Source organism: Sturnira hondurensis, unplaced genomic scaffold, assembly GCF_014824575.4.
Source record: "Sturnira hondurensis isolate 20B ecotype Veracruz unplaced genomic scaffold, ASM1482457v3 Scaffold0007406, whole genome shotgun sequence".
NCBI lineage: Eukaryota > Metazoa > Chordata > Mammalia > Chiroptera > Phyllostomidae > Sturnira > Sturnira hondurensis.
Genome location: NW_028080037.1, coordinates 3036381 through 3056853, shown reverse-complemented (window position 1 = coordinate 3056853; position 20473 = coordinate 3036381). Strand labels below are relative to the sequence as shown.

The following is a 20473-nucleotide window of genomic DNA, read 5'->3' as shown; positions in this document are numbered from 1 at the left end:
AGGGAAGGAGAGAAGGAGAGAAGTATCAGTGTACGGTTGCGTCTCGTGAGTCCCCTGCTGGGAACTGGCCTGCAACCCAGGCATGTGCCCTGACTGGGAATCGAACTGCGATCGTGTGGTTCACAGGCCCGCGCTCAATCCACTGAGCCACACCAGCCAGGGCATAAATTCACCATTTTTATAAACAAATTCCAGGGCTTTTTAGGTCCCCTCATGTGTTTATCATTTTAGATACTTTATTCAGTATTAACTCCAATGGTCTCCTGAAATAAAACTTACGTTTTTCTCTAATAATTTAAATCTAAAAGGGCTACGTGTCCCTTAGAGAATTTAGCAGAGAGATGATCAGAAAGAGGTAGCTGCTGCTCTCCTTTCCTCTCCCTGCAGATGCGCTTACCATTTTTAAGAAGAAAAATCAGAACAGAATCTAACTCTCTACTTCACAACAGTTTTCAACTGAACTCTGGCTATGAAATACTTGGCCTGGCTGGTGAGGCTCAGTGGGTCAGGCACTGTCCCATGGACAGAAAGCTCACGGGCTCGCTCCCTGACCACTGGTCGGGCACAGGTCTGCGCGGCGCGTGGAGGCCACGGGTCCCTGGTTGGAGGCGTGTGAGAGGCAACCCGCTGATGCTTCCCTCCCTCTTTCTCCCTCCCTGCCCCTCTCTCTCTTAAAATACATAAATAAAATCTTAAGAAAAAAAAGAAATATCTTTCTACAGCACTGTTTTAAATTAAGTGCAACACTCCATCAAAGGTGCCATTTTTAACCACGGAACTCGTGTAGGAATTCAGCGGGCTTCTGATTTTCTGTGTCACAAACGAGGCTGGAGTGAGCACTCCTAAGTACATCTCCGTGCAGGTGTCTGTGAAACCCTCAAGTCGAGCCGGGCCGTCAGGCTGCGCTCCAGAGCCTCGCCGCGTGCGGCGTCCACCTGCAGGGCGTGGAGTGTGCCTCCCCCGTCCAGGTGCTGCTGTTAAGGCTCGCCTGCCACTGTTGACGCTTTTGTGTAAATGTGCGTAGTTCTTGCACCCACTGCTGAGGCTGCGTGTTTTTCACCTTTTTTGCCCGGCTACACTGTCTCACTTAGGAATCACGGGTAAGCATCCTCGGCCCCTTTTCACTGCCAGCCGCCTGTCTCCCTCCGGGAGTTTTCGAAAGAGGTGGAGCGAACGCACGTGAACAAAAACGAGCGCCCTTCAAGTCTTATTTTAAGAGTTTATGATCGTCCTATAAAAATATATTAAACAAGCGTTTCAGACAGATTTAGAATCAGAGTATCAACAATTTCTTCCTTCTGCTTTCCCAGTAAACTCTTTCAAGGTTTTCGTGTGTAGAGTCCTACAAATTACCCAATAAAAACTTTCAGAAAAGCGAAGCAATAAAATGTCTCACAGGAAAAGGAGGAGTGAGGCCTCCAGGCCCTAGAAAAAGACCTTTCCCATTTCACGTCTTTCCCTCCTTCTGATATCACCGATCGTTCTGGAAACGAACTCCTCTGGAGCTAAGGCACTGAGAAGCCAGGACATGCAGTTACATAAGAGACATACAGTCGCTGTTATGTTTAAAATGTTACAAAAAGAACAGCAGCTAAAGGAAACATCCACAGGCCACTTCTGTGCCCTCTCCTGCTCAGTCCAGAGTCACATTGTCCCCTCTTTACAGCTAAGCCATTTGCTCCCAAGTTTGTTTCTCAAAAACATAATGGCACAAACACCTTTTCTTACAATTCAAGGTATAATCAGTTTTTATTCCCGGAAGCTAGCATGCACGCATAGAACACGCTATGATCAGCTAACACTTCCGATAGGGATGCACGGCTCTGACTGGCTGCTTCAGCGCAGCTTCAAAAAACCGTCTTGGGGCAACAAGGCAACGGGGCACCAACTAGGCCTCCGGGGGAGGGAGGTTCAAGCTGAGACACTTCACCTGGTTTAACCTCGTCTGCAAAGTGACTCGTCCTCCAGCGGAAGGCATGCGACTCAGGGCCGCCTCGATCTGTCAACACAAAAAAAGTTCCAATGAAGAGGGAAGGACCCTCCCGCTGGCTGGGAGGCGTACGACACAGAACAGAAGCGAAGGCTTCAGCCCCCCATTTTCCCCTCTGTCTCTGCACGAGTCCCCTCTGGCACGATCGGCAAGGACAGCTGGGGCTCACAGCAGCTTCGGTGTGAGACTCACAGCCGCCTCCTGGGGTGGGTGTGACTCACTCACGAACTCCCTTCTGCCTATTCCTGAGGCACAGGTGTGAAGTTCAGAAAAAATGTTTAATTGTTTTTTGTTTTGTTTTTACCTGGTCTTTTTCTTTTGTAAGTTCATCAAAAAACCGCTCCGTTTCGGCCAGGGTCCTGATTTTTGCGGTGTACTCGAAGTCGGGGGCGTGCGCCGCGCAGCTGCCGGGCTCGCCCTTCCCGCAGGCTGCCCTCCCCTCGGCGGCCTGCGCAGCGTCCGGCTCCGGGGAACAGTTACGGTTAGCCAGGATGTCGGCGGCTTTTTCTGAATGTTCCTTTTCTGTCAGAGCAAAAAGAAGTTTCTCTTATTCCTCATCAGGTTTCCTGACGGCTCACGTACACACTAAACAAGCTGACTTGACCTTCTGGGCACAGCTGCCGCAGGGCCGGCCACGCAGCGGGGAGAGGCACGAAATCGGGGGTGCTCACTCGCGCCCTTCCCCCACAGAATTCTGGATGCTTTGCCCTATGCGGTGACCTTCTCTGATTGAGCCTTTATAGACTTTCTGTAAACCAGTGAGCTTGCAATAAACTTAGGGCAAAATAAAGTTTGAAAACTCAGCAGCACATTCACACTGAAGAGTCAACATTTCCGGGCCTACCCACATGATTTCACTTACAGCATCTTACAGCAACTTTATTTCAAACTTAAAGTAAAAAGAAAAAATTGCCTAAAGCCTGAGTGTGAAAATCAGAGAACACAAAGAGAAAAAGTGAGCAGCGTGGCCTGCTCACAAAACACAAATGTCCCCTGTCGCCACCCCCAGGTCCCGACCTCTCACAGAGGGTCACGACAAGGACACGGCGTGAGCACCAGGGATGCTTATTTCTAAAGGCCCCTGGGTACCACAACACTCAAGTACAGGATATTACAACACTTAGAACCTTGAGAGGAGCCCGGAAACCCACAAAATGAATGGCTAAAACCCAAACCCGTCGCTGCTGAGGACACGCTACCTTCCACATCAGCTAGAGGGAGAAACTGGAGCTGTCTTCTTGGGGCGCTGCGCGGTGGTGCGGACGCAGGAACAGAATCTAAATCATCCAAAAGTACATCAAATCTATTGAATGAAGCAAGTTACTCGTGAGAAAAACCGACCACTGATCTTTCCTATCGCCACTAGAAAGATGAGCTGGCATCTGGGCAACTCACACATGGACCTGTGTGAGGTTACCCGTGTGACCTTTCTTTTTTTAAAAAAGAAAGCCGATCACATAATTTTCTAAAAACTAAAATTTAGTGTATGTTTTCTTTTAAGGATTTTTATTTATTTATTTCTCTTTAGAGGGGTAGGGAAGGAGAGAGGGAAAGAAATATCAATGCACAGTTGCCTCTCATGGGTCTCCTGCTGGGAACTGGCCTGCAGCCCAGGCGTGTGCCCTGACTGGGCACTGAACTGCAAACCTGTTTTGCAGGCCTGTGCTCAATCCACTGAGCCACACCAGCCAGGGCTGTTTTCTTTTATTTTAAATTTATTTTTTGAGATAGAGGAAGGGAGAGAAAAAGAAAGGGAGAGAAACACTGATGTGATAAACACTGATCGGTCGCCTGCCACGCACCCCCAACCAGGGACCTGGCCCGCAACCCAGGCGTGTGCCTTGACCGAGAATCAAACCTGCGACCTTTCGGTTCACAGTCCAGCACCCAACCCACTGAGCCACACCAGCCAGGGCTGGGGTGTGTTTCCTAACATAACAGTACAGCTCCGCACCGGAGACGCTCGGCATTCACCCGCACGGTATCTTGTTTGAACTTCACAGCCGCCGTAAGAAATCCGCAGGGCAGGCGCTATTGTCCTGTCCGTTCTGCGGAAGAGGAAACTGAGACCCACTGAGCTGGAGGCATTGCTTCAGACCCGGGCGGCTGGGCCGCCGGAGTCAGCGGTCGTCCCCCCACCCGCTGGGGCACACGCTGCGGACCCCGCGCCAGGGAGGAGCGGGCTCTCAGGAGCCTCGGCACACCTGATGTGCAGCGCAGGCCACACCAGGCCAGCCCGTCACGGTCTTATAAGAATGGCTCGAAAATGTCCCCATACCAGAAACCTCTTCGGAAAAATAAAGGTGGCCGTTCTACATCCAAAAGCTGGCGGGGGGGGGGGGGNTCTAAGGTGGTATTTAGATTCAGTGGTAGCCGGTTTACAGTTACAAACTGTTTTCACGCATTATAGTATTTTTAATTTTTAGTATGACATTCATTGACATGATTTCAGCCCAGAGAGTTCCCATTAACTGGAAAATGAATGATAGTTAGAGTCATAAGTTGACTTTTTAAAAAAATCAGTAACACACATCTTTCATCCTACAATTTTAGAGAACTTACCGAATCGGACTGCTCTCCGCTTTGCTGAGGAGATGGCTAAACCCCGGGGACAGGTTTTCTTTAGGGGACCGCTTGGGACTGTAAGCCACAGTCACTGGTGCCAGCATGATCTCTCGTTTGGCTGCGGGGGAGACACAGAGAGTCTTTCCCTTCTGCGTGCCCCACCTGGGTGCAGGCACAGCAGGCCCTTCCTATTCCAGTTCCTTTGCCCTAACTTTCAAAGAGACGCAATTTCACTGTCAAACTTTTTAAAAGACAAGAGAATAAAAAATAAAAATAATTCATAACCCTTGCATCAGGAGGGCACCACTGCCGGCAGTTAACTCCAGCGCTTGGACGCCAAACTGGTTTTTCAGGATTTTAGAAGTCAACCGGAAATAAGATAGAGACGCCAGAGCCCTGTGACCTTCCCTGGGACAGTCATACGGGCGTCCCTCAGCTGCTAGGAAACTGAAAACCGAGGACATAAAAATCCAGTGTTTAAACTCTAAAACCACACCTGCTGTCGACTAAAGAGAAGGCAACTACTGCTGAGGGGCGTCAGGGGAACACCTGAGAAGACGCGTGTCTCTGCAGGCCATTTCCTTGGGCAGCTGTTTGCGGCTGGCATGTGTCTCCGCACTGGCCCCTCCCCCGTCTCCCGGAAAAGCAGACAGGCAGCCGTGCACTGGGTCAGAAACTGCGGTGGGGTCAGTGCAAAGACGTGCTGGACACACACAGCCTCACTCAAAAAACTGGCCGAGTTTTCAGTCACAGGCATCTGGTCAGTCAGACGACATCTGTCTTGCATTCTTGAATAAGGTCGCACGGAGGGACCCTGCACCCAGAGCACGCTCCAGGGTACACGGGAGGGTGCCCAAGGGGACGGGAAGTGCCCTGTGCGTGCACGTGCCTGGGGCTGGATGGGCCCCTAGCGCCTGCCAGGAGACACAACCTCCGACTCACTTGGAGCACTTGACTTTCGAGTTGAAGGCGGCAGTGACGACGACCTCTGAGAAGCGGAAGCAGCTCGCTTTGGCCTCTGCTGGGCACACTTCTCTGGGGACCGACTGGCACCAACAGATGCTTCGGGCTGCTGAGGATTCGCTGATTCTGTGCGACGAGTGTAAAAAGAGAAGCGTCAAACCAGACAGACCCCGCAGCGGTCACCCGCCCCTACGAACAGAGGGTCACACAACAAGCAACCCGTCATGCGCCAGTCGCGGTGACTGGCCGCGGCAGGAGCATCCGGCGCAGATGNGCCTGGGGCTGGATGGGCCCCTAGCGCCTGCCAGGAGACACAACCTCCGACTCACTTGGAGCACTTGACTTTCGAGTTGAAGGCGGCAGCGACGACGACCTCTGAGAAGTGGAAGCAGCTCGCTTTGGCCTCTGCTGGGCACACTTCTCTGGGGACCGACTGGCACCAACAGATGCTTCGGGCTGCTGAGGATTCGCTGATTCTGTGCGACGAGTGTAAAAAGAGAAGCGTCAAACCAGACAGACCCCGCAGCGGTCACCCGCCTCTACGAACAGAGGGTCACACAACAAGCAACCCGTCACGCGCCGGTCGTGGTGACTGGCCGCCGGAGGAGCATCCGGCGCAGATGAAAAATGCCGAGGAAGAAGGGGGTGGGGGTTTACAACGCATCCGTTCTGGTTCCCTGTTTACACTGGCATTCGGGCTGACTTTGAAAGAGTTAATTTTTAGAGAGCAGGTCACTAATTTATTTACTAGGAGATGGGGCTTTGGATGTCACAGCAAAGAGGCTCCTGAGGGGATTCACAGGCCAGACCACGTGGGCAGAGAGAAAGCGCAAGGAGCGAGGGAGGCTCCGCCCGGGAAGCAGCGGCGGGTCAGAGGTGCTCCTGTCTGGCCACCGATGCTCAGGGGACTGGAGAGGGGATGGCGGGGGTGTCCCCTCCCACCTTATGGAAGCCGGGTGTCTGTCACAGCTTTTTGATGTAAAACAAACAGATGTAGCAATTTTCCAAACGGCCTTAAGAATGCCACAGAAATCTTTAATAAACCAGAATTAACACATCATCTGCTTTTATAAAAGGTGCATGTTTTGCTATGATCGTCATAAATGCTTCACTAGGGGAGGGGACTTAAGCACCTATGAAATGGGCTGGAGCAGCAATAAAATAAACAAACCTTCTCACTTCATTACTTGGGGAGGCCCCCTGAAAGAAGGTAGTGTCGTCAGGGCGAAGGGAGCATGCCTACACATCTATGATCCCCATGTCTGTGCCATGTAAGGAACGAAACACTTACTGTTGGAAGTGTCCTCTCTCTCTGTCTGTGTGCCCCAATTTTTAAATATTTTTTCTTCACTGAGTTCTTTCAAAGCTCTCATGATCGGTGTGTCTGAAGTCTCCTTTTGCTTTTTTAAAAATAAGTTTGCCGATGAACTTCCAGGTGAAGGACCCTTTTCCGGAGGCGAGCGACACCTACGACGACAGTAGAGACAGCGGTGCTGCAGAGTGAACACCTGTGCCCCAGCCGCAGCGCCCCAGTCCTCAGCGCAGCGTGTTTCGAGGTGAGGTCCTTGGGAGCCGATTAGAGGGTGTCAAGAGGGCAGGGCCGCAGGAAGAAGTCAGCACCCCAGTGAACAGGAAGAGACCAGCTCTCTCCCTGCCCCCTCGCGCCTCTGCCTCTCTGCCTCTGCCTCCCTCCCTCTCTCTCTGTCTCTCTCTCTCTCTCTCTCTCTGCAACAAGGAAGGGCTGAGCGAGGACACAGCCAGGCGGAGCCCCTCACCAAGAACCCAGCCGGGCCGCACGGATCCCAGACCCCCTGCGCCCAGCACTGTAGCACAGACGTCAGAGGTTGGAGCGCCCGGTCTGCAGTGATCTGTCCCAGCAGCCCGAGCTCAGACATGCGTGTGCTCGGACCGTCAGAGGGGAACAGGAGAGTGCTGGCTGCACTCCACCAGGGAGGACACGCGCTTCGCAGCGCAAACAGAATGGAGCCTGTGTGCACCAGCCCAGGCTTTCCATCCCTCTCCCTCCCCAGCGCCTAAGAAATGGTCCATCGCTATGACACCTGGTGCAAATAGGTGGGGCTGCTCACGGGGGGGCGGGGCTATCTGAGCACAAGGACAGACGTCAGCCCGGGGCGGGGGCACAGTGTGTGCCAGGAGCACCCGCAGGGCAGCTCTGCACAGCCTACAGAGGTGCACTGCCCAAAAATGAAAACTGGGCCCTTAAACTGAAGACATTAAGGACACAAGGAGGTGGCTCCTGTGTCCTCCTGAAGGCCCTGAAGGCCCAGGGCAGCAGGGGTCTCCAGGAAAGGCAGCCGCCTGGCAGCGGGACCTTCATTCAACAGTGACCTTACCCCAGAGCACAGGCGTCCTCCCACTGGCTGGCAGCTGTCCTGTCCTGGATGTCCAGGGGCTGGCCTGTGAAGATGGAATACTCTGCCCCTGGAATCAGCCACTTCCGCCTGCTGACGTCTGATGTGGCCAGTGTGCTGTGAAGACGGGGGTTTGCGGGCATTATGAGGCCTGTGCTGCCCTTTGAAGGGGCACAGACGGGAAACCTCCCATTCTGGGAGGGGACTTGCCCACTCACACAGACACTAAAAACGCACGTGCAGCCGCCACACTCGACATGCATGGACTCTGCCCCATGGGGAGAGGGTCTCACTGCACTAGCGCCGCAGCTTCGCCCCCTGTGGCCAGTTCCAATCCTCGGCCTCCATCCAGGGCCCACACCCCGCCCAGCAACCTTTCGGTCCCACCCACCAGAGAGCTGTAAACACCTTCTAGAGAGACGCGCCGGAAGCTGGGGCTGCAGCCTGAGACCCTGCCCTGAGTCCCCAGTGCAGCTCCCTAACCACCACTGGTTTCCACTAGGAGTCCGCGTGGACCCGCAAACTGAAGTGCCCAGGACGGAGATTCTGAACCTTACCGCCCCCATAGGCTCTTCCCATCTCTCCCCAAGTGGGCCCACGGCGCCCTCGTCCACTCCAGGTAGAAACGAAGGACCTCCCCGAAATCCTTCTGACCCTGTCACCCAACCCACTGCAAAAGCGTGTCTTCTGTCCAGTTTCATGGCCACCAGCAGCCACCACTCCCCACCCCCACCACGGCTCGGCCACCACCTGCCCGGTCTCCCTGCTTGTACTCACGGCAGGTGCGTTAAACTGAGAAATCAGATGGCACAATTTTACTCCAGAAAGCTTCCAAAAGCTTCCAACAGACTCAGAGTAAACGCCAAAGCCTTGACCATGGCTCAGAGACAGCCACGCCTGGTGGGCCTGCACTTCTGTCTAGGGTGACAGCACTGGCTGGGAACAGGCAGGCCACGCCAGCCTCCACACCGTTCTCCCGTGTGGTGTGGTGAGCTCTTTCCTGCCTTGGGCCTGAGCAGGGCCAGCGGCTCTGGGTGGAGCCGCCCTCTGCCCTCCCCGTCTCCTCCCTCCCGCACGGCAGCAGCTCCCCTCTCTGTGGCCGGGCCCCGCCCACCCCAAGGCCCTCCCGTTTGTCCCTTCAACGCTCGAGTTCAGCGACTGACATGTTTTTTTTCTTTAACTCACTACGTTGCCCTGCCCACTGTGGCTCAGTGGATTGAGCACCAGCCTGCAAACTAAGAGGTCCCCGGTTCAATTCCCAGGGGTCCCCTGGTGGGGGTGTGTGAGAGACAATTGATGTTCTGGGCTAAAAGACCTGTTACACTTTTCAGCCCAGTGTCCTCGTGTTCACACACAATAAAACTGAACAAGGGAAGCGATCTGCCTCGTCACACAGCTGGGCAGAGTCGGAGAGTGAAGCCGCCGGGATCTCTGAACGGATTCCACCAACTCCTCCTTTGGGCAAATGCCTCTGCTTAAGAGCTTTCACGGCATCCGACAATCACATGTTTTTACACGTCTAAATTCTACCACGACATCAGCCCGGACTGACTTCTGACTGCGGCAGGAGAGCTGCTGAGTTCAAGAGAGGGTGCGCCTCGCTCTAGGCGCAGAGGTCGAACAGAGCACTCACTTGGCACGCGGGGGCCTGGCGGGGGCCCTGGGGTGACGGCGGACGTGGAGCATGTTTTCATGCTCGACTTGCTTCACCTGGGCTTCGAGCTTTGAAATCGTTCTAATTCAGAAGCAGTAAGATAAATGTTAGTACATTTCAACAAATCTGAAATGCAGTGCAACTACAAATTACTTACTCAACAGACCCTTCTAGAAAGGGGGAGACAAAGGAGCTGCAAGCCCATGGCCCTGTTCCCAGTAAAAGCCCCGTTAACCCCGCGGAGCTGCCAAAGGCAGGGACAGGGAGCAGAGGGGCGCCCCACCCCCCGCCGCTGCCGAAAGAGGGGCGAAGTAAACAGACTTCACGCAGCAAGCAAAAAAGCTATGAATGTGACTACAGAGCAAAGCACACAACGTATAGATTAAATATAAAGTAAATTCAAGTCCTCCATTTTGTGAGAAAAGGGGGCGTTACCTGTGCCGGCCCCTGGGTGTAGGCGACACTTTCCCAGCAGAGGAAGCAGGACCCCCAGTAACAGCGCCACTGAAACGGCGCTCCTAACGCTCCAGCTGCGCCGTCAGGGGCCTCGCCCGACCCCTCTTGGCAGTCACACCACGTTCAGGGTTCAAGGCCCGTTTCTGAGTCGCCCACGGGAAGTAAGTACTGCGGCCAGTTGCCTGTTGTAAGCACGCCTCGCCTTCCTCCTGTGCTCTCAGACTCTGCACGGGTCTCCAGCCCGACTGTTAAACTCAGCCCCTCACCCACCCCACTGCAAGGGGGTCTGAGAGAACAGCTCCAGCGGCCTGAGGAGGCCGCTCACGCAGGGTCCCAATGCGCAGACGGGAGCTGCAGAGCTGCCCTGCCCCGCCCCGCCCCATAGGACGTCCTCGAGGGCGCAATAAAATCTCCAAATAAGGGACACTACTATCTCCAAAGACAGAAACATATCTCTAACTGGCTTCCAAGCCAATTAGAAATATTGAATCATTTGCCGCAGGGACCGTTGATAACTCTATTCCTACCTAAGCAAATCAGATCACAGACATAGTCCTCAAGTCAGGTCCTTAAGAAAACGGATGACCACAAAATTGGTGTGAATGCTGTTCTTTTGGCAGCATTAAAATAATTCCACAGCCCCCAGAGTGGCTCAGTGGATTGAGCATTGGCCTGCAAATCAAAGGGTGACCAGTTCAATTCCCAGTCAGAGCACATGCCTGGGTTGCAGGCCGAGTCCCCCGCTGGGGGTACGTGAGAGGCAACAAGACAATGATGTTTCTCTCCCTCTTTTTCCCTCCCTTCTCCAATAAAAATGAATAAATAAAATATTTAAAAAATAATTCTGTGAACTTGACTGCTTCTTAGAAAAAAATTTTTTTTTAAGATTTTATTTGTTTATTTATCTTTAGAGGGGAAGGAGAGAGGGAGAGAAACATGAATGTATGGTTGCCTTTTGTGCATCCCCTGCTGGTAGTTAGCCTGCAAGGAACCGGCCTGCAACCCAGGCATGTGCCCTGACTGGGAATCAAACCGCGATCGTCTGGTTCGCAGGCCCGTGCTCAATCCACTGAGCTACGCCAGCCAGGGCCTTCTTAGAAATTCTTTTCAACAATTTACCTCTGCTGAGAAAATCCAAAATATTTGGGGAAATGCTCACGTCAGGCCCGATATTCTGATCATTGACAAATCTTCCACTGAAACTAAACGTATTTCTGTGGTGATAAGATTGGGATAAAATCTAATCTCAAGGTGCTCTAAAGCCCCTAAGAAACACTTTCCCCGTCACTTCCGACCCAGACGCTCGTTTACACGCTGAAGCAACAGTCGGAGAGGCATCTGCCTGTCGGTGAGGTGACAACTCACTCACCTTTTCAGATCAGAGATCTGAGTCTGCGCGTCGAGCAGCTTATTCTCCGTCACGTTTAACGTATCCTGCGGAAGAAGAAAGAGTCAGCAAACTGCAAGACCATTCAGAGGTGCCCCTGCATTTAAAAGTGCCAAACGCAAAACTGATCGAAGGCTGCCCCAGAAAGGCACTCAGCAAGCACGGCGCCCACCAAGGGCCGCAGACCGGGTTCAAGGGAAAGAGAGCCGGGCCCGGCTCCCACACACGGGCGGCCGCGTGTGCTCTGTTCCACGAGAAACGGCCCAGGGCTGGAACGCTAACACGGACATACGTCACCCACAGACTTGACAAAGCCTCAGCACACGGTGAAAGCAATCCCGGCAACTACGGGTTTCAAGGACCCAGGCGGCCGGGCTGGGTGGGCCTGTCACTGCCCTTCAGTGACCTTGGCACCGCACATGACACGGCTGAAACACTCCAGCCCCGACTACGCTGTTGTGGGGTCTCCCGGAAAACAAATGCAGTTTCCAAACAGAGCTTTCATCAGGAATTCAAACATAATCTGCAAGCTCGACCCCACAAAAAGTCAGTGCTTTGAAAAACAAAACTTTATATTTAAATAGTATTAATTATTTGCATCTGCATGGTATCTTATTCTTTCCAAAACTTTCATCTCGATTCATCTCAAATGCAATAGCCATTCAGTGAATATTTGCTGAATTAACAAACCCATCACTCACAACGGCTGATGTTCAAAAATAAGCCTATCACGGAGAGGGTGAGTGAGGGGCCAGTTCCGAGAGCTACATGGGGATGGGGGAGGGGCTGGAAGGGGGAGGAAGGGGTCAGGGCCCGGGTTTCCAGCCTGGTGTCTGCCCCCACCGCAAGGTTGGAACATGAATGATGAAGCATGATTACCTTCACTCTGGCGTGTTCTTTTCCAAGGGACTCATACTCTCCTAACAGCTACAGGAAAAACAAAGAATTGAACCACAAAATTAATCATTATAACATCAACGGAAGGATACACTATAAAATAACTGCCTGTACTCTTTAAAAACGCCAACATCATGACAGAAAGGTTACCGCACTATTTCAAATTCAAGGCAACTGAAGAAGGAAAGCGAAGGTAAGGCATGATCCCAGGCTGGGAAAAGTATCATAAAGGGCAGCTGGGCACGGACCGCACTACTCTCTGATTTCTGTATTGTTTTAGCTGCTCTGTGGCTATGAATGAAGAGGCCCTTGTTCTTAGAACATGCATTCCAAACACCAGGGGTAAAGGGCCTGAGGCCTGCCAGCCGCCCTCCGCGGCCCGAGGGGGGAAGCTGTGCAGCAAAACACTGCCGCCTGCTCCTCCGAGGAAGGAGCGGGGGTCTGGCAAGTTTCCCGCAAGTTTACATTACTTCAACGAAAAAAAAGTAATTTCAGTCCGTACCCTTTCAGTAATATTTTAAAAGATTAAACGTATTTGCATTGTTCCGTTTTGAGCTGTCACATACTCTTTCTCACTAAGTTAGCGCCACAGAGTAGAGGTTCCAGCCAAACGTGTAATAAAATAAGGTGCTTTATTTTAAAATAGCTATGCAAGACTTCTGGTTAGAGAAGACAGAGTCATCACAGGTTTTTCCCTTTACGAAACCACTACAGAGAAAACAGAAGCAGTAACAGCAACAGGTGTAAGACGTCAGTGAAGACACAGCAAGGCAAAGGAGGCTGAGTCGGGGGCGCTGACGGCAAGGACGGCGACCTCGTGACCCTGAGAGGCTCAGGCCTGAGCGCCAAGCCCATGGCGGGCAGGGCAGAAGCACAGGGCAGAGCACAGAGAACTGGCTGGAAGTCCTCAGCAGAGTGGTCAGAGCCCAGGACCTTCCCCGCCCCATCCCGCCGTGGACTGCCCTGCCGGCACCAGGACACAGGTGACGTGAATGGGAAGACGATGCAGCTCTGGAAACCCAAGGGCAACAGAGAAGGGAGGCAAAGGGGTAGAGAGAAGACGCCTGAGGAAAAGTCTCCAAAACAGAACCAGCGCACCACCCCGCCCCTCACTGCCCCCAGAGCCTCACCACTCGCAAGTTTTCTGTAAGTCTAAAACTATTCGAAACACTTAAGTATTTTTTTAAAGTAACATGTGACTAGAAACTAAAGTTTTCAGACGTGGAGGTCTCCAAATTTGTCTCCAGGCCTCCTGCCTCTCAGGGGATGCACGGTGACGGAAAGAAGCGAAGAGAGCTCCCAGGGCGAAGGCAACCCCAGGAGCACCGCCATCAGGCCTCCCAGGCAGCGGCTCAGCCTGACGCAAGGGCCGGGGTGGAGGGGCAGCAGGGCAGGAGGAACGAATGCTGGGCACACGGAAAACTAAGCAGATTTTAAAAACCAAGGAAAGCCGTGGGTGGGGTAGCTCAGTGGACTGAGCACAGGCCTATGAACCAAACAACCCCAGTTCGATTCCCAGTCAGGGCACACGCCTGGGTTGCAGGCCAGGTCCCGGAAGAGGACACATGAGAGGCGACCATACATTGATATTTCTCTCCCTCTCTCTTTCCTTTCCCCTCTAAAGATAAATAAATACAATCTAAAAAAATAAAATGAAAAATCAAGGCACTTCTAGGAAAATAAAAGTCATAAGCCCTGGCTAGTGTAGCTCAGTGGATTGACCACTGGCCTGTGAACCAGAGTATTGCGGTTTGATTCCCAGTCAGGGCACATGCCTGGGTTGCAGGCCAGTTCCCAGCAGGGGATGCATAAGAGGCAACCATACATTGATATTTCTCTCCCTCTCTCTTTCCCTTCCCCTCTAAAGATAAATAAATACAATCTTTAAAAAAAAAGTCATAAGAAAAAGAAAATGTAATCACTGTACATCGTGGCTTAGCTATGAACAGTATTTACAGACATAAGAAATACTAAATCTTGCCCTGGCTGATGGCTCGGTGGACTGAGCGCCCACCTGCTAACCAGAGGGGTCACTGGCTTGACTCCCAGTCAGGGCACGTGCTGGGGTTGTGGCCAAGAGGCAACCCATAAATGCTTCTCTCACACATTAATGTTTGTCTACCTCTCCTTCTACCCTTCCACTCTCTCTAAAAATAAATAAGTAAAATCTAAAAAAAAAGAAAGAAATACTGGATCCTGACTTAACTAGAAAAGATAATATACCACATTTCAAATGGCAGCCACCACTGACCAGAAATCACAGTTTTATTGACTACCGAAAGCGAAAGCACACTGTTGCTGAGATATGACGCGACGCGGTGCCGACGCACTCCGACTTCAGAGTCGCTAGAACACAAAACAGGCTCCCTGACCTCAGTTCAGCACACAGACCACATCGAGAGAAGGGGAAGAGGTGTTTGCATCGGGAACACTCGGGGTAAGAAAGAGAAACTGTAATAACCCACATAAATAAATGGACAAAACAGGAAGACACACTGTGCCTTGCCCTGAAGGAAGTCAATAGCGTCTCTGATGTCTGACGTGACGGGAAAAAAGGAAAGGGTCAGGTAAGTTCCGTTTTCAGAAACATGGAGAAAAAGGTGAAAGAGATGAAGGGACTGAGAGTGGTGACCTGTTGGGAACCGCCTGGCCTGGTTTCAGGAGCTGTCACCCCCCAAGGCTAAGGCTGAGTGAGTGACCTTGGGACCATAAGTCACTAAGGAGATAAAGCTCATCTCCCCGGCAGGGGCGCCTCCTCTGCTCCTCTCACTTCACCCTGCCCCCACTGCTTGATCGGTTAGCCAGTGACGGGTAAGATTCCTCAAGGGAGGGACGAACTAAGACAGGCATGATCACAGGGGGCCCCCAGGGAAAGACTTGGGGGCTACAGAAGGAGGGGGTGATGAATCCTCACCCCTCGGCTTTGACATAGCCTGAGTCCTCATTCTGTCTGCATGAAGTCTCCTGATCTCTGGGCTGCCTTACTTCCCCTGCCTGACTTGAGTCTGAAACAATGCCTTAAGCCTGAAACAATGCCAGGGGAGGGTGCCACCCTGTGCTGGAAAGGGCGGGTTCCCTAGGCGATCAGGCCTAAGAAAGAATGCATAAAATCCTATGAAGCCTACTTTGCTAATACCCTCAATTGAAATGGTAAGGGTCCAAGCAGGAAGTGAGTGTGTTCCCCAAAGTTTTATGGCCCTTGAGCTATCTGCCCCTGACTCACAACAAGCCCTCAGAGTTCTTTGCGAGTTATCTATTGTTTAATCATTTCTGCCTGACAATGACCGATGAGCTTTATTGGTGTGCAAACTGAACCCAATAAAAGCAAGGCAAGGGGAAGGTGCTCTCCTTGACCTTGTCAAGGCAAGGGCTGGGGCGCTGTCCTCCTGAGAGAGTGGCCGTGCCATCTCTTTTCCTCCACAGGACTTGGCAGTCCATGTGAACCTCTCGTCTCATCCATAACGCCGCAGACACTGCGGGCTGGAGTCTGCGATAGCAGCACCCGCCCCCCGCCCAGGGTAGAGAATTCTGAGGTGAAAAGGGGAGGACACTGTTTCTCACGTGACATCTGACTGTTTAAACCATCCACGTGTATTATTGACAGGAAAGTACATTTTAAAAGCCAAAGCAACAGGAATCAAACCTAAAGCTATTAGGAGGAAGCTTTCAATATCCAAATTGCTTCTAGATTTTTTTAGGTACCATGACAAAGGATATTAAGAAAAACTTAGAAAAAAGTATACAGCCTGAAACCTATTCCCATTTCAGTGATATACAAATGCAATTTTAGATGAAATTAAACCAGAATGAAAAAATCCAGTCAGTCCTGTTCTCAGGCTGGTTGGTTTTACTCTGCCTTCAAAGTGGCCCAACTGCGTGGGTGGGAGGGAGTGACGCCCCAGTTTTGAAAGCTACGACTTCCTGCTTCAAGCAAATCCCCCCAAAGGGTGCGTGTTTGCAGCTACAGTAAGGTTACGTAAAACAAAAGTGAATGTGGGAAAAGTCACAGGAGCTTGTAAAAGTACAGTATCTGAAGTTACCGCCGCCATGTCACTCAGCCACCACTGCAGGCCACTTACGTCTCGAAACATTTTGTTTTCTCGTTTTAGCCTGGCATCTTTGTCATCAGAGAGTTTGTAAGCGTTCTCAAAGGCTTCTTCCAGGTCCTGCAACCTAGCTTTTAGTCGGCTGATGGTGCTGTCCTTCTCCTTATTACTCGTTCGCATTTCCTCGATCCGCTCCTGCAGAATTTTGGAGGCGCTGCTGGCTGCACTGAGGCGCTCTCTGAAATCACTCTACAAAACACAGGCGAGGGCAATGAATTGTTTTCCATAGAAACAGATGTCTCGTAGCAGCTAATAAACTGTGGACATTAAACTGCAAAAGAAAAGTAATAAAGCAAAACATGAACTGGAAATGAACAAGTTGGATATTCTGTCATAGCCTGGGATGGGGACTAGGACGGGTGATGACCACGAGGCTGTCACTGGGTGTGGATGGGAAACCACTGTCAGAGGTACTTGGACCCCAGGACTCTGGGTTAGTCCAGCCCAGGCCCGCCCACAGAGACAGAGGGCAGGCAGGCGGGGGGCCGGGGGCGAGCAGCACGCGGGGTTTCTCTGCGAGTGAGAACGACGTTCTCCGACTGACTGTGACCGTGCTGCACACCACTGCGTTGTACACATTAAAGGGGTGAGTTTTGTGATAGGCAACTTATACCCCAATAAAAGTAGAAACTGTCAAGGGTACCAGATCATAGGCTCCCATGAAGCTGACAGCTCTCCAAGTGTAACCTTTACAACGGGACGTCCTGAAGAAAAGGATACAGAACACTAACCCAACTTCCTATGAAAACCACTCATCGGCCTCTGAAGAGCTCAGAAACCAGCTATTTGGCATGAAGACACTAGAACAGCAACAACACTCACTCACCACTTCTCTTTCCAGTAAGTTATTTGTGCTTTCAAGTGTCTTCACTCGACTCGTGGCTTCATTCAGGGCACCATCTAACTGACTGCACCTGGGACCACAAATGGAAATGAGACAGTCACAAGGTCAAGTCCTCTCCCTGAACACGGTCCTGTAAATCTCAGGACTCCCCCAGGCAGCACACAGCACCAGCTCCATGTCAGCCAAGGCGCAGGAGGTGTTTCGTCAAATGCATTCCAACGAACCTGATGGCAGTGGAGGATCCAGAGCAAACCGTGATATGAAAAGACGCCTAGGAACTACTGAGTGAGCAAAGCAGATGTGAACAGACCGCTCTTGCACACCCATGTTCACAGCAGCATTATCCACAGTGGCGGAGCAGCAGCCCCAGCGCTGCTTCAGAGGGCAGTGCACAACAAAACCCCGTGTGTGTCTACGTACCTGTGTAATGGGATACAATTCCGTCTGGAAAAGGGAGGAAACCCTGACACAGGCTACAACATGCATGAACCTCGAAGACATTAAACTAAGTGACACGAGCCAGCCGCAAAACTCCAATATTGCACGATTTCATTTACACAATGGAATTGACCCAGGGGAGTCAAATCCACAGAAATGCACAGACGGTAGAACGATGGTTGGCAGAGGGGCTGAAACACTGATAAAACTTTTCTTGAAAGAAATACCACCAGTTATGTGCAGGTGTGTTGACTGTATGCTCCGTTTTCATTATCACACTGATTCCACTTTGCCAGAGACCTCCCCCCACCCTACACCCGACTCCGGCCGTGAGAAGCACAATCTGCCGCCCCGCCGGCCTACGATACTGCTGTTGGTGGCCCCACATGCAGTCCCGGTGGGACTCTCCAATCTGCAACTCTAAATTTGAAAAAAAAACGCCGTGCATGCGGACATTACTGGGGTTCGTCTTCGGTGAATCGAATCTGCAGACTGCGTGCCCACAGCTTCTGGTTCTGACTCTGCCGGCCTTGGCACGCACGGCTCTAGGCTGTGAGCCAGATCACATCCCTCCAGGGGCAGCGCTGGAAAGCCATGCCGCGCCGTCGCCAACCTACGACCGTCACATTTGCTCCGGCACCCTCCGGTATTGCCGTGGCCTAAAACCCTGACTTGCAACGGCCTCCCCTCCGCTCTCACTGCTTTATGTGCACCTCCCAGTCATAAAAGTGTTTTCACTAGCCATCAGCTACTAGGCGCTGTGAACGCTGGGGCTACCAACAAGCGCTCCTGGCGGCTAACTGCGCTCAAATTAAAAACAAAAACAAAACAGCCTAGTAGCCATTTCCGGACAAGAGCCTCCCACACAAACGGCACTTTGCTGAGAAGCCTGCCCTGTACATCTGCCAGCTGAGCAGGCTCTTTACACCGAACTCCTGGAGCGTACTTCAACCAATGGGACTGGGGCTCTCCCCATCCAATTGGAGCTGTGCAGCCCTAACCAATAAGAGCCGCTCTACTCTGACCAATCAGGACAGTCTCTCTGGGCCAAACTGTGAAAACTCAGCACCCTCATTTGCATGAGAACAGACCAATCAGGGACCAGGGGCGGAGACCTCTGTCTATATAAGCCAGGTCTTCTCTATGTTGGGGAGTACTTTCTACGGGAGACTACTGTTCTCTGAGTGAAAGTGAAACACTAACTGAGACTTCTTGGGGCCAGATTTCACAGTCGTGCTGTAATACTGTTAGGCTACTTGTACTAAATAGTTTCTTTTTTCACCACACCCCAAAATGGCATTGAACTGGTGCCAAAAACCAGTTGAAAGCGCCCTCTTTGGCACCCTCTCTTTAACCTAGCAAGGTCTACTGATGAGCGTCTTTCAAACTTGTGTTTATCAACAGGAAGTACCTGTGGTCGTGTCTGCCTTCTGAAGCAAAAAAATAAAAACTTCTAGCCTATCTTTTTTTTTTTGGCCTAGAAAACTTAGACCTAAAACCAAACACACAAAACTTAGGCCTAGATTTTTTTCAGGCTCTTTTTCAAATTCCCTCTCTCTACCATTGCACCCCTGCTCCCACCACCAACAGCAGAGTGCAAGTTGTGGGCGTTCAGGAGGGAGAAGACGGCAAGTCCACCAGCAGGGCACCGGCGAGCTTCTGCAGTGCAGGCTCCTTTCCCCGGCATTCTGCTGTGCCAGCTGTTTGCTGGACCAGAAGACGGCGGTTCCCTCCTGAACTGCTTTCAAGGGGCGTCGTCTGTTTTGCCCCAGGTGAGAAGTCTCTGCTGTCCTCTAGACTGGAACAGTTTGCAGTCTAATTCCTGTCTAATTGTAAAGTGTGTTGCAGTGGTGGGATTGTACTAACTGAAGCGTCTGATTTTGTCAGTCGTTCTCTCTAAAATAGGTGTAAGGCTATCCCTAATGCAGGGCCACTCTTCCCCGTGTTCCTGTGTTCCTATGGTCGTTTTTTTTTAACAGGATAATTGCTTCCAAGGATTCAGGAGCCTTTAGGTACAAAAAAATGGTTGAGAGCCACCCCAGGACATTAGTCATCGACTTCTCATTAGGGACCCATGTGTAGCACTAACCCTCCTGGAAGCGACATTCCTCTACATAAAGTCGGCTCAACTGTTCTGGCACATTCTGCCCACGGGAGGTGACTGTCCTGGTGTTGGCTGTGCTGTGTCTATAAAAGGCTGGTTCTATAAAAGGTAAACATAATTATGCAGGCAAGCATGTTTTGGGGTTAAAATTTTCAAGTCTGAAGCACATGCTTTCAAAGTGTTTTATCATCCAAATATATTATATTTTGGGAAAGAGAACCCTAATAGTTAAATGACATATTTATTTTTAAAGATTCTATTTTTTTTCTTTTCGAGGAAAAGGGAAGGAGAAAGAGAGGGTGAGAAACACAAACAGGTTGCCTCTCACATGCCCCCAGCTGGGGACCTGGCCGGCAACCCAAGTATGTGCCCTGACTGGGAATCGAACCAGCAATCTTTCAGTTTGTAGGGTAACACTCAACACACTGAGCCACAGTCAAACTATATTTAAAACTATTATTACATTTAAAATTTTACCTGTCTATGAGAATTTGATTCGTTTTCCTCCAATCTTCAACTGCAGAAATCTCTTTTGCCTCCAATTTCTGTTTCAAGCTATGTATTTCTGATTCATAATAAGCTCGAAGATCTGCTATGTGTCGGGCATGCTTTTCCTTCAGGTTCTGCCTAATGCTGTTGGCGGGAGCAAAGAGAAATGTGTGAGGCAAGCCCTCCTCGTTCTCTCTCCTGAAAGAGA

General features: G+C 51.4%; 1 protein-coding gene across 1 annotated transcript in view; it reads right to left on the bottom strand.

Moving 5' to 3' along the window:
• The window catches only part of MPHOSPH9 (M-phase phosphoprotein 9), a 43383-nt gene that overhangs the window by 3879 nt on the left and 19031 nt on the right, over positions 1-20473 (bottom strand). The window contains exons 11-23 of the mRNA XM_037051944.1: positions 20254-20409; positions 17217-17304; positions 16364-16579; positions 12267-12314; positions 11370-11434; positions 9524-9625; positions 7873-8007; positions 6810-6985; positions 5848-5994; positions 4553-4673; positions 3190-3293; positions 2295-2512; positions 1931-1999 (exon numbers count right to left, since the gene is read on the bottom strand). Coding sequence (XP_036907839.1) covers positions 1931-1999; positions 2295-2512; positions 3190-3293; positions 4553-4673; positions 5848-5994; positions 6810-6985; positions 7873-8007; positions 9524-9625; positions 11370-11434; positions 12267-12314; positions 16364-16579; positions 17217-17304; positions 20254-20409 — 1645 coding nt within the window. The remainder of the gene's footprint in view (positions 1-1930; positions 2000-2294; positions 2513-3189; positions 3294-4552; positions 4674-5847; positions 5995-6809; positions 6986-7872; positions 8008-9523; positions 9626-11369; positions 11435-12266; positions 12315-16363; positions 16580-17216; positions 17305-20253; positions 20410-20473) is intronic.